This window comes from Pyrgilauda ruficollis, unplaced genomic scaffold, assembly GCF_017590135.1.
Source record: "Pyrgilauda ruficollis isolate IOZ18807 unplaced genomic scaffold, ASM1759013v1 scaffold32, whole genome shotgun sequence".
NCBI lineage: Eukaryota > Metazoa > Chordata > Aves > Passeriformes > Passeridae > Pyrgilauda > Pyrgilauda ruficollis.
In genome coordinates this window covers 1,000,408-1,013,413 of record NW_024524600.1, presented here as the reverse complement: position 1 = coordinate 1,013,413, position 13,006 = coordinate 1,000,408, and the positions used below count along the sequence as shown (strand labels likewise).

Genomic DNA, 13,006 nt, shown 5'->3' with positions numbered 1-13,006 from the left:
AAGGAGCGCAAACATTGCAACAGTTCATGCCACAGCAAAAACTATTCAGGCACTGGAGACGCATTACAAGATTTCTGCTGCTTTTATTCCTTTTATGCCATTTATGCCTGAATAACTCTTTCTTGCTTGAATGACAGAGACATGGATGCTCAGTGCGGAAGCTCCTCTCTTGTTTTGGTTAAGCAGTAGCAACACAGTAAGTACCACGAACCAGGAATGGCTTCTCTTCTGAAGTAACTCATTAGTACTGGTTCAGAGTTTAAGTGAGAAAATTATACACATCCCATTTATGCCTCAAACTATCTTTCTAGGGCATAAGAGGAAATATTCCATCACTGGGGAATGACCTTGTTGTTTCCTCAATAACTGTTTCCCACAAGAGAAGAGAGGAAAATAACATCTTTCCTCTACACACAGCTCTTTCATTTCATCTTCACACTTTACTTTCAACAATTAAAGTTTGATTTTTCTTGCCTCACTTTTGCTGCTTCAGGTAATAGAATGGGAATCTTGTTCAAATGAGTATCACTAGTCACCAAAAAGAAAAAAAAGGGAAAAAAACATCCTCCAGCGTCTTAAATTCTACATTATGTCTCATAAACATATTGGATACACATCAGGAGTTGTAGGCTTTTTTTAAGTTATTAGAGGTATCTCAAATTTCTTTTTGTCCTCTGTTCATCACCATATGGATAGTCCATATTTACAATCTCAAAAGAAATATTATTTTCTTTGGAAAAAAATATATTTTGTGGAAATATACACATAACTATATACATAAAGAGTGTATTAAAATTGTTGAGATTGCAAAGGCAAGGATTAAAATTCTGGTGCTAAGTCATCCTACTAACACATAAGTATTAATAATAGTCTTAAATCACATGATTTCCTTTTATTATGCAATGAATGATCTTGGAACAGTTGAAGGCCTAACCCCTAGAATGGGGATGATTGAATAAAAACTTTTTTTCTTTTTTAAAATCAAAGGTATTTAAAGGTGCATTGTTATTTATTAAATTAATTGAACAAGGTAAGAACAGGAACAGCAGTTTAACGCTGCACCATGGAACTGAATTCTACCCACATCTGTTCTCCAGTAACAAATCTCTGAATATCTGAACAGATCTTCATACATTTGAACATCTAAAATGCTACTTAATTTACAGAGAATGTTCTTCACATAATACTTCATTAAGATGTGAAACCCTTACTGTGAGATGTCATGAATGCTAAAAATTTCCATTGCTTCAAAGACCAATTGAACAAATGCATGGAAGAAAAAAATCCATTGGAGCTATTTAATACAAAGACAATGCATCTGTTGTAGAAAGCTGCTGTAAATTGCTAAAAGCTGTGAGAGTACACTGGAGAAACTGTTACATACTACGTGTTTGCTTTGCCACTATATTCTCCTAAGAACAGGCTCTTGACTCCCAGTCAAAACTGGAGAAGAGTACTTCGCTAGACAGACATTCATTCTGACCATGAAGAGCCACTCCTATAATTTTACACTATCTATATTAAACCTTTTGAAAAATGAGCTCTTGGAAGTCACCAGATGGAAACACCAATTCAACACATATTCCTCACCATAATCTAAGAGTGCTTCAGTCAGCATTTTTAAGTGCAGATATTAAAACCCTACCCAGTCACTGAAGTAAACTCACTAATGCTGTAAAACAGTCAGATACCATAGTGACAAACATCACCAAAAAAAAAAAAAAAAAAAAAAAAAAAGCCCAGGAGAAAAATTAATCATTCTTTATCATTCTTTTTCTAGAGAAGAGTTTGAATCTGTCTATCCTGGGCCACAAGTGAGGAAAGTGAGGAAAACACTACAGATTGTGTCACTAAAAAAAAACATGTAATGCCTGCATTCAGTGGGACATCTAAAAACTTCACTGGCAACCTTAATTTTGTCATTCATAAAAAAAGCAAACTAAAACGCCTGAAATTTCACCCTGTAGTGTCATCTGGGCAAAACTTTACTAGATGATTTATCATAACCTCTTCTTCCACTTAAACTAACAGCATGACTGGTGGCCCTTTATTAACCACTATTATAACAATTTATTTCAGCACTAAAAGAAAAGGAGACAGTTTGCAAATGCATTTCACAAATATAGCAAGGAAATATGAAAATTTCAGGCTTTGAATGAAAACTACATTTCAGTGTATATACATTTTCTTTCAATTCTGCTGAATGAATTTTTCTTTATTCTGCCCTGTTCCTCATAGCTTATCTCCTAAACTTCTCTCACTGTCCTCAGTGCTGCTAATTGCCATGGTCAGTCTCAGTTCTTATTCCTAATCTCAATTCTTCTACCCATTTCCTTTACCAATCATTTTGGAGTTTAACATACAGCCTGCTTGCCAAACCACTCCAAATACCTTGATTCAGGTCTCCACCTGTCTTCTACCCTCATCTCCTCACCCAGAACATATGCTTATTCCATATCTTTAGAGGCTTCATTTTCTGCTTATGACAAGAGTCCTCTCCCTCTTAAATCAAGACTTGCATAGTGTACATGAAAGTAGGAATATACAGGATAGATTTAACTCTTGTGACAGGCAAACAACAGATTTGTAACATGTACACATACTACACGCCGCATGCTTTATTTCCACAAATTATTTATTTGGTTCTCTGAAGCATTACTTGTGCACATTATGTGAGAATATCCCTGGCAAATCTACCACTTGGTTATGCAAGATACTGCTCTGCAATAAATGTGCACAAAACAGGAAGCAGGGTGATTGCAAATCACTTATGAGCATATTTTGACAAATTAACTATCCAGATGACAAGAAGGACATGAAAGTGCATAAATAATTACTTGAGAAAGATGAAAACTAAAAATAAGTGCAAATTATGTTTTTAAGAAACCTTACCAATGACTTAATTGAGATTCTGGGGTCAAACTGCTAATATGAATATGCTGGGAATGTTAATTCGCAAAAAATAACTTAGAGATTCACTATTCATATGGAGTGACACCTAAAAATAGAAAACAATGACCCTAGGAAGTCAGTAAGTTAACATGGAAGACATTAAGCTCAAGAGTTAATTTTCAGAATACCAGTAAAAACTACACCGGAAAGTTTTATCATGAAGATTTAAAATTCAAGCAATATGCAGTGCTGAACCAAGCAAAATTCAACCAATATGCAATATGCAGAAAATACTTAGTTCAAAAGATAGTCCCAATTCTGATTTATAAAACTCTTCTTTTTTCTTATTTTCTCTAAAAGATATCTATCTCTTGGACACTTCTCACACTGTGAGAATGTGAATATTTAAAAACTTAACCTATTTCAGCACTTGTCCAGGCTATGAAGGATTAGGAGAAAATCCACATACCAATCACACCACTTCCTACAGGAGAAAGAAGTTACTAATGTGTGAATTCAAAGACTAAGTGTGATATTTGTGGTTTTGTAATGTCTAACATGTCAGAAAAAGATGTACAACACAAAAAACTGTCCAACTCCAGCACAAGAACCTGTGGTGGTGAAGGACTACACAATGTTTTTGCCTGAATTTCATGAGGCTCCAATGAACCCATTCCTCCAGCCTGTCCAGGTCCCTCCTCACAGCAATTCCTCATATGAATGTTTTTGCCACAGTTTGGTGTCATCTACAAACCTGCTATACGTGATATGTTGCAATCAATACTGGCCCTTGAATCCTGAGGGAACCCTCTAGTAGATAGCAGCTGCTGGATTTTGTACTGTTGATCACACCCTCTTACAGTCCAGTCAAGTTTCAAGCCATCTTATCATCATCCTCTTATTCAGTCCATATCTCATTATTTTGACCAAGACTGCTCTGAGGTAAAAGACCATGGTTTTCTCCTTGTCCACAGACACAATTTTCATGTTGTAGAAAGCAATTAAGGTTGTTCAGGCATGATTTAAGCTCAGTAAATCCATGTTGGCTGTTATCAGTTGTGTTATCCTTTGTGAGTGCAGGAATTACATGCATGAGGATATGCTCTGAACTTTCTCTAGGACTTAGGAGAGACTCATGAGCCAGGTGACCCCAGAACCTTCCTTTTGCTCTTCCTGAACATGGGCATGACATTTTTTTTTTCAGTCATCAGAAACTTCCCATGTTTGACACAATCCTCCAAAAATTAACAGTGGCCTCAAAGTAATATTGGTTCCTCAAATGTAAATGTTCCCCTGATCCTTCTCTACCGTGGGGACCGTTTTGAAAGCTGGCAAGTCAAACTTTACAGCCAAACAACCAAAACAGAAAAGACAAGTCATTGCCTTGTCCATGAGCTTTGTCTCTAGGTCTTCTGCCCCACCAAGCGGTGAGTCCATATTTTCTTTTGATGTCAACGTATTTACTTTTGCCTTTCCTATCTTCCTAAGTTTCAACTCCAACTCATGTTTTCTAATTTGTTTCTTGTACACTTGGAGCATTTTCAATAAACCTCATGTGCTACAACATCATGCATTTTAAGCAATTTTCATGTCTCTCTAACTTCAACCACCCAGAATTCTGCCCCTTGGCCAGCTAATCTACTGATTATCGATCAGTACCCACTGTCTATTGCTCCTGAATTAACCCAAACCAGCTATACAACACAGAAGGAAAGACATTCCACCCAAATTTAGTTTCAACCTACCTATATAAGTGGTCATTTTTAATATATTCTACATACACTTTCAATTACAATTGCTTTCCTGTTCTTCAATGTTTACCTACAAAAATATTTAAATAAGGGATATGTTTCATCTTGAAATAAAATCACTCAATATCCACTTTGGGGTGAGCTCAGTCACTCTCTATGCTCCCTAACTGAATAGATCTCCAATGCCTGTAACAGGAACTTAGACACCTAGCACTGACATCAACACCTACAGAAACACAGCTGCCACTGGCTGTTTTAAAAAGGAGCTAAAATGCACTCTAGATGTCATTTGAGTATTTTTTTCTTGCTTTAGAAAATGTATGTGCAATACATAGGAAACAGCGTAAAATTATTATAATAAAAGTATAACCTTGTGGAATTAAATCTCACAGAACCTTTCTTACAGCAGATACCTGTACATTATTAGAAATTAATAGATGTTAAGTGAGGTGCAGAACAGTTGTTGATCACTTAATGCAAAGTGATCATACTGAAAATACTGTCACCAGGAAAAAGTAATTAAAAAATAAATAAGGTAGTCCAATAAAGGCTAGAAGGTTAAAAAAAATGTATTCCCTACTTTTCAAAAGGGTTCATGTACATGAAAACATCATTTGAGTAGGCAGAAATTAACATTGCTTACTACGCCTTACACATTTAACGTTAAAAGCTGTCAATATATTTTACCTTGAAGTATTACTATAGGATTAGGATGTATATTCTAACTGGAAGTGGCCAGCAGAGAAATTCCATGGCAGAAGGGAATTCTAGCTGCAGAACTCTTGTATCTGTCACCTCCTCAGGTGAGCAGACTAAGCTTGCTGAAGAAAAGGCACTGCAACTGCACTCTACATTACACTGTCCCTTACAGATAATATACCAGTTGCATAAATTAAAGTGGTTTATAGGATCCTTCAACTAGTACCTTTGTCAGAAACATTTTTTAAAATGGCCTAGAGCTGTAAGCACTCCTTAGCAGCTCATCCAGGAATACTCATACAAACAGAAACTGAGGCAAATAAAAAAATCTAACTGTAGAATTTTGGAAACATGGCTATGTCCTGGATCCCTACTGCAGTGATTGTAAAACACCTGCCCTTAAAGCATCTGTATTTGCTTTACATAACATTTCCAACCTTCACAAAATAGCAGACCTTTCAGATTACATAATTCTTCATTCCTTTTTGTTTATTTCCCTTTTTAGTTCTACTATAACATTGCTACTTAAAAAGAGTAATGTCATGTCAATGTCAAAAATTTACAAAGCAGCATTAATTCTACTGTATTACCAGACCTCTAAATTATAATTATTAGACAAGAGGGGAAACACAGTGGTGATCACAATGACTTTATAGGATCCTCTATGAAATTAGATACTAGCCATCTAGTGGCTAAGAATTCTACAAGAATTCTAAAAGTATTAAGTTACAGACACTTCAGTATTCTGAAGGTTTTTTCCTTACCTTCTCCTTTTAATGCGTTTGTCAAATTTCCCTGGTTCTATCATAAACTCTATCCTCCCAGTACAGTTACCATATCTTGATCCTATCTATGGGCAGATAAAATTACTTTACTAAAATCACCTTTACACTAGATCTACACTAGATCTCTAGTTCTTGCTGGTCATTTTTTGCATTTGGTCCATCAATTTAGAAAATTAATAGAACAAACATTTGACCAATATACAGAAAACTATTTCTGGAGTAAGGAGATGTTTAACATAGCTTAAATCTGGGATCACTGAACTCCTAGGGAAGATTTACTACACAGACTTTGAGAATTGCCTCGCCCTTAACCATCTATCAGATGTCCTGGATATCGTTATATTGCTACCTTTACATATTGTAAATATTTCAAACTAGAGAAGAAATCTAAGGAGTTCAATAGATAAAATGTTGTCTAAACTTTGATTGAAAGCATTTATCAAAAAAAAATACAAATAAGTCTAAGAAGGGTAGAAGATAACAAAATTAAGGGTAACAGAAGCTCACACATTTGCAAGGGAAAGCAGAGTCAATGCAGCAGTCAACTATCACTAATACCAAAAAGCATAAACTAACTGTTGTCCTGATTATTAGTTTGCATTCCATACTGAAAGGCAAAAAGAAGAAAGATTAAATATGTCCTCAAAAGAATTAGATTAACTTCTCTAACAGGATAAAGAAGGTAATTGGAAAATCTGGGAATGCTGGTCTCTGCTTAGGACATCAGTGCAAACCCCTTCATTAATTAAAAGTAGTATAACTAAAATTAGAAATAGACTAACTGGATGACGCATTGAACTATGTAATAAATACTTTCCATTTTATTATCTGTGCTGGTTGTCTGAAATAAATATCTTGGAATTATGTGAGCTCAGAACTCTGGTACTGCAAGCCTCACATAATACTATCTCACTATAAAAGAACCTAAGAAAGTTCCCCTTACTTTAAACAATGCTATTTGTAATGATACACAGAAATAGATCCCTTATTCTTGTTAAGATGATCAATTTGTTATTCAAATGATAACATGAAAAAACTTTAAAACTTCATAGAGTATTTCAATATTTCAAATATTTGCTGCTCTACAAGGCCTACCAAGTGTGATCTGTTTTTGCAAAGGAAGCTGAATGAATCAGAGGGCTCTGCACAAGGACAGAAGAGGATCTGTGTGGTTTTCAGCACACACTGAGGCCATCAGGCTAAATTGTGGCTTTGCTGCAAGCAAGACACTGCTCTGAGAAACAGATGAGGAAACAGATTGCAACTCCCAGACTGACAATCTGCTTGCCGTGTTTCTTACACTTTAGAGGAGAAATAACTTGGGCCAGGCCTACACATGGTGTAGCTGCGCTAAGCAAGGCTGAGCAAGGAAAGAAACCATTCCCTGCCACAGTGCCAAGTGTGGAAGGGGAAAGAACCAGCTCCAGGCAGGCTGCTCCACCCTCTCATGCTGTGTAATGGCAGCAGCCAACAAAGAGCAAAAAAGGGCCAATTCAACCTTCCCTACTACTCTGTGCCAGTTCATATTAATTAATATTCAATCCCACAGTCCTGTTAAAAATGCAAAGCTCTTTTAACATCTACAGTTTAAAAAGACTAAAAATTAACATATAATCAAAAACTATCCATTCCTGCTAGTAACTTAGAACAAACGGGCATGTGCATGGCTACATGTGGCAAAATGAGGTAAGGTCTCTGACATACATTAACACCTCCAAAGTTATTTTTCCTAAAAACTCTTTGAAAGAAATGAAGGCTGTCTTTATCCAGCAATGAAAAACTGATTGGTCAATTAAAACATGCTACATATACAGAGATAATCAAATTAAGTAAATTTAAAATATCAGGTTTGTTAGAAACACTTTACTCTTCCTATGTGTTAAATCCTTTAATACACATTTAAGAATTTGGGATACAGAAATTAAATGATACATTCTGTTAGAAAGACTGTCGGATTTTACTGTCAAGTTTTTGTGTTTACACTGGAATAATATAAGAGCCAGTGAAATCACAAAAAAATATGTGAAAATTCTATTTGCAATCTGGAAAAAAAATCCCTAATTCTAAACTTCAAAAAAAAATTTTTTAATATGAAACATATTTTATATACTAATGTATGACAATTCCAGGCAGTGGAATCCACAAAGAAACAGAAAAAATAAATTTAGACTTAAGTCTTCTAAACTTTGAACGCTTTATGAGGTGTCTCAATATAGTAAAAGAAGAGACTCCAGCCCTGCACTGATGTTTCGGGTTAGAGACCATAGGCAAAACATGTAACACAGCTTCAGATGTCCTAGTGTATCACCCCAGGAATTTAGATGTATCTCCAGAGTTCCTGGTTCTTTGTCAAAGTCCATCATTCCGTTCAGAAAACACCTGGGCACCTAAAGTACCAATAAGTACCCAAGTTTAAGCAACTAAATTACCTCAGGTGTTTACTTAGGTTACTTGCTCTAGTATGTTGCAATGCTTTATGCTGATCTTTCCACCTGAGGAATTCACCTTCGCTACATTGAGCCACAATCTTTATAATAAAGAACAAACTATGGATATTGAGGCAGGGGGCACAAACTGACCCAGAGCAGCCTTCCAAAGCTCCTCCTAAGCTGAAATGAGGTACAGTCCACGCAGTCAAACATCACTGATTTGTTGTCATTGCTTTAGATAAACCAGTCTGGCCACGAGGTATTATGTAGTAAGTATTACAGATATCAGGGTGCATATGAGGTCTTAATTAAGCATATATCATTTTTATGCACTTTGCACATACTCTAAGCACGTGTTTAAATTCTCACAGGAATTCCTTTATACATTTATATGTGTGCTTAAATAGCCTTTCAGAACAGAGCTGTTTTCTTGAACTGTTGTCATAATTTAATGACTTAGGAGTTAGAAGTCAGGCCTTTAAAATTTATATAATTTAGTCTGCAATTAGCATCAACAAATAGGTTCAACTATAGAATACCCATACAAAAGTTTGCCCTATTTTCCCCCCAAGTACCATAAAACACATTAATCATTAAGAAAAAAAACTGTTATAAAAATGTAAATAGGATATCAGAGCTCAGATAGTTTATTCATTGGTTCAGATAACAATCAATGTGTATTTTTCAATTTATGAATATAAAATTTCATTCAAAGGGCACATAATTACTGTAAAGCAAATTTCCACCAGAAACTCATGTCTATCCATAGAGCATTCAGCCACATAAACTGAGCTGTCTTCAGGACTTGGAAGAAATCCAAAGGATCAATGTAGTCCTACTACCCAGACCAACGCATCAGGCACGGTATTAATCTATATGCATGCTGAAAGCATTGGACTTTTCCAACCTAACACTAGAAACAGCACTGCCAAGAGCAGAAAGAAAGACCATCACGGACCTTTCTCACCACAGTGGGACACATACAGTCCTGGGGCACCATTCTAGAAACTGAGCAATAATTATGATCAACAAAACAGCAGGAGTTACTGTCAAAATAACTCCTAAAAATGAAATAAAATTAAGAAAATTTATGTCCCTATATTTTCTCTGTTGCTTTTTTTTAAACAACTATCAAAAGTTTTTATTCTAATAAACTGTATGCAAAGATACCAACATAGCTCTACTAGTAAACTTTTTCAGCTTTTCTATTTTAAAAAAATCTTTGGATCCCCATCAAATTCAAACTTTTATAGTGCACAAGTATGGCTCTTCTACAGCTTTGCTATTTTCCATAAGTGTTGATTTCCCAAACAGGATCAGGATGTTCATATGACTCTCACATTGTTTCCATGTTTTCTGTACCAAGATAGATCCAACCTTAATCTTGCATGTCATTCTGGACTGAATTCATAATTAATGGCATCAGTTAGATCGTGGAACATTTCCAAAAAAAAAAAAAAAAGCTATGTCAAAATGCCTGTCACATATAATTCTTTCTTTAAAAACATTTACTTAACGCATACCAGTTTCTGCTTTGAGTGTTCCTACTGAACCCTCTAAAAAGTCCTATGTTCCACAGTGTTTTAAGACTGTGAACATTTAAGCATCATTAATGATGCTTACTGAATTATTTCTAGATTGGAAATATTTCATCATACAGCTGGATGCAGTGTACAGCTGAAAGTTCACTCTTAATTTTTGAAACTGTGTTTACAGAAAGCCATAGACATTCTTGCTGACATTAGTAAGAAATGCCATAAATTAAACAGTGTATGTTTTACTCTGCTTTACTTCTCTTCAAGCTAAGTGCACTTCCAGGAAAGACAAAAAAAAAGCCAGTTGACTTTACAGCCTAAAATTCTTCAATCCTGAGTAACAAACAAGGACTGTGATGACCCACCTGTGTATACAAAACACACGGTTCACGTGTTCTGTGTGCACAACATACAACAGTGCTGTTTAATAAAGGGAGGCAAGCACAAGCAAATGCACCTGCTCTGGATATACAGAACTCACAATATACAACATGAAATCAACAGTGCAAGAATACAGCACAGGCACTAGCCCTGGAGAAAACCACTGCACAAACCATGTGTTAGAACTAGATTATAAATGGCCAGTCATTGTACTGAACTTACTGCTGTCCTTAGAAAAGTGTGTATCATGTTTCAAATTCAACTGACTAGCTGGCACACTTCTTCCTAAGCAGCTTATTCGAGTACAGTACAAAAAGCAATCACATGGTGTGTTTTGATTTTGGTCAATGGGCTAGTAATTCAGCAGTGGTGCAATAGCTAATTGAACTGGGGCACTACAGAACTTTGGTAAACTATGAATACCTGAACTGTTGTTGTTTACAGCACTAAACCTAGTTTTAAAATAGCAAGATTTTGTAAGAGAGTATAAACACTATTATTTTGGAGAGTTAACATAAAATTTTCCCTGATAGGGAACTCGGAAATAATATAAATACCTTGACAAGAGGTACTGGCAACATAATCACAAATACATTTTAATTTAATCAATTTCCATTGTGCTAGGCCTTTTCTTTCTTTAAGGAACAAAAAACCAATCCAAACCCCCAATTTACCCAAGTTCTAGGTCAACAGTGTTTCAGGTCATTTTGTCTTCTTTTGCTATGCCTAGTTTAGTGTTGAACACTAGCACTGGACTGTGTACTGCAGACCTTCTCTGCTTTGAACACAGTCAAATGCCATAAATGATTGTGACAATGCTCTGACTTAAGAGCATGATGAAACTTACGATCAAAGCTATGCTGGAGATCGCAGGAGATACAACTAATGACTGAAGTTAAGCCCTATCACCCAACATGGCCAGTAACCCAGTTTCACTCCACTAAATCCAGGTACCTTGAAAGTAATGCTGCTCTTACCTAACCTGCTCCCTAAGTTTTACACCTCCTCTGCCTCGATGATCTCCCACAAAAAAAAAAAAAAAAAAAGATTCCCTTTCTTTGTTTTGTAGGCTTATTACGATGGCATGCCTAATTTCCTCTGCAAGCAAGGGTAGAAGCTATGGGTGAGGGTATGGGGTGAAGCTATGTCTTTTTACACAGAATTCCACGATGCAATGCCTTGTCTGTGATAAACACTTCCCTCTGCGATTAAAGTAGCAATTTGAAGATGGAAATATCAAATGAAGGGTAATTAATACATTGTATGTATGAGCCCAGCAGTCAAAACAAGTTCTGCACCACAGCTAGTAACAGAATGAACAAGGACCCTGCAGACGCATTGAAGGCAGGAAATTCAGTACCACTATATTAATAAAATGACTGCCTGTGACTTTAAACCCTGGCATGCTTGTACTTGGCGAGAGAGTGAACGATTTATTGTTACTATGAAGGATGCAGGAATGGAAATGAAGATGAGAGGGGCGATGATAATGATGATAGGGAAGAACAGGTTAATATCCCCAGCATTTGATGAGGAACGATGTCCCTACCTCAATAAGCTGGATAAGGGAATAGCTCCAGATCCACTGCCCAGGATCCCTCCTTTCCTCCCAGAGAGGAGTTTCTCCACCAGAGCCACATTCCCAGTGCGAGCGGCTTCCAGCAGTTCCTGGTCCTTCCCCATGGTCGGGAACCAAGCAGCCCCCCACGGGAGAGCGGCACCCCGGGCACTGCGGCCCCCTCCCTCCACAGAACGCTCTCCCCTCCCCAGACCCTGCCTCAGAGCAGAGCACAGCAGAGATTCCTGCAGTCCCTTCCAGACCAGCAGGAGCAGCAGCAGGAGGGAGGAGGAGAATCACCTCCTCCTAGTTTCACTGGATCATTTCTGGGTGGAGTGTGGAAGAAGGGGGGAGGGAGGGAGAGAGGGAGGACGAGGCCAATAAAGAACCTCCCCCCCACTTCCATGCACACACAGCCCCGGCCGAGAGGATGGGGCGGGGGGAGCTGGAAATCTCGGCCCCTATGGCCGGACGGGCCGGCGGGGATAACAACCCTCACAGATGGATGGACGGACGGACGGAAGCGGGGAGGAGCGGGCGGAGGGAGGGAGGAGGCGCAGCCCTGCCGTGCCAGGCCCGTTGCTGAGGAGACGCGGCTGGCGCGCTCCCAGTGGCTGCCCGGGCGCGGCGCCCCCTCCACGGCCAGCGCCGGGGACCCCGCACGGCCGGCGCCGGGATCTCCGCTGCGCGAAGCGGTGCAGGCAGACAGGAAAACCCGGGCCCCGCGGAGGTCAGGAGGGAATCGGGCAGGCGGCACTGCCGGCACCTGCCGCACGCCAGGATCGCGGCTTCTCAGTGTTTCCAAGGATGAGAAATACTGAGTATAGGTATAACTGAATATATTTGGTATCAAATCCTGTCAGCCTTTCTGGAGCTCCCGGTTCTGTTACAGACAACTTTTAAATTGTGTGACTTTTCCGGGCACCAAAATTCATAATTCCTTGTGGATTTTGGGTTCTTTCAAGCCACGCTGCAA

The 13,006-nt window shown here is 38.0% G+C and overlaps 1 protein-coding gene across 1 annotated transcript in view; it reads right to left on the bottom strand.

Annotated features, from left to right (window-relative positions):
- Nucleotides 1–12,155, bottom strand: part of ANKS1B (ankyrin repeat and sterile alpha motif domain containing 1B) — a 404,705-nt gene extending 392,550 nt beyond the window's left edge. Inside the window, exon 1 of the mRNA XM_041474291.1 lies at nucleotides 12,022–12,155. Coding sequence (XP_041330225.1) covers nucleotides 12,022–12,155 — 134 coding nt within the window. The remainder of the gene's footprint in view (nucleotides 1–12,021) is intronic.
- Nucleotides 12,156–13,006: the final 851 nt, after the last annotated feature.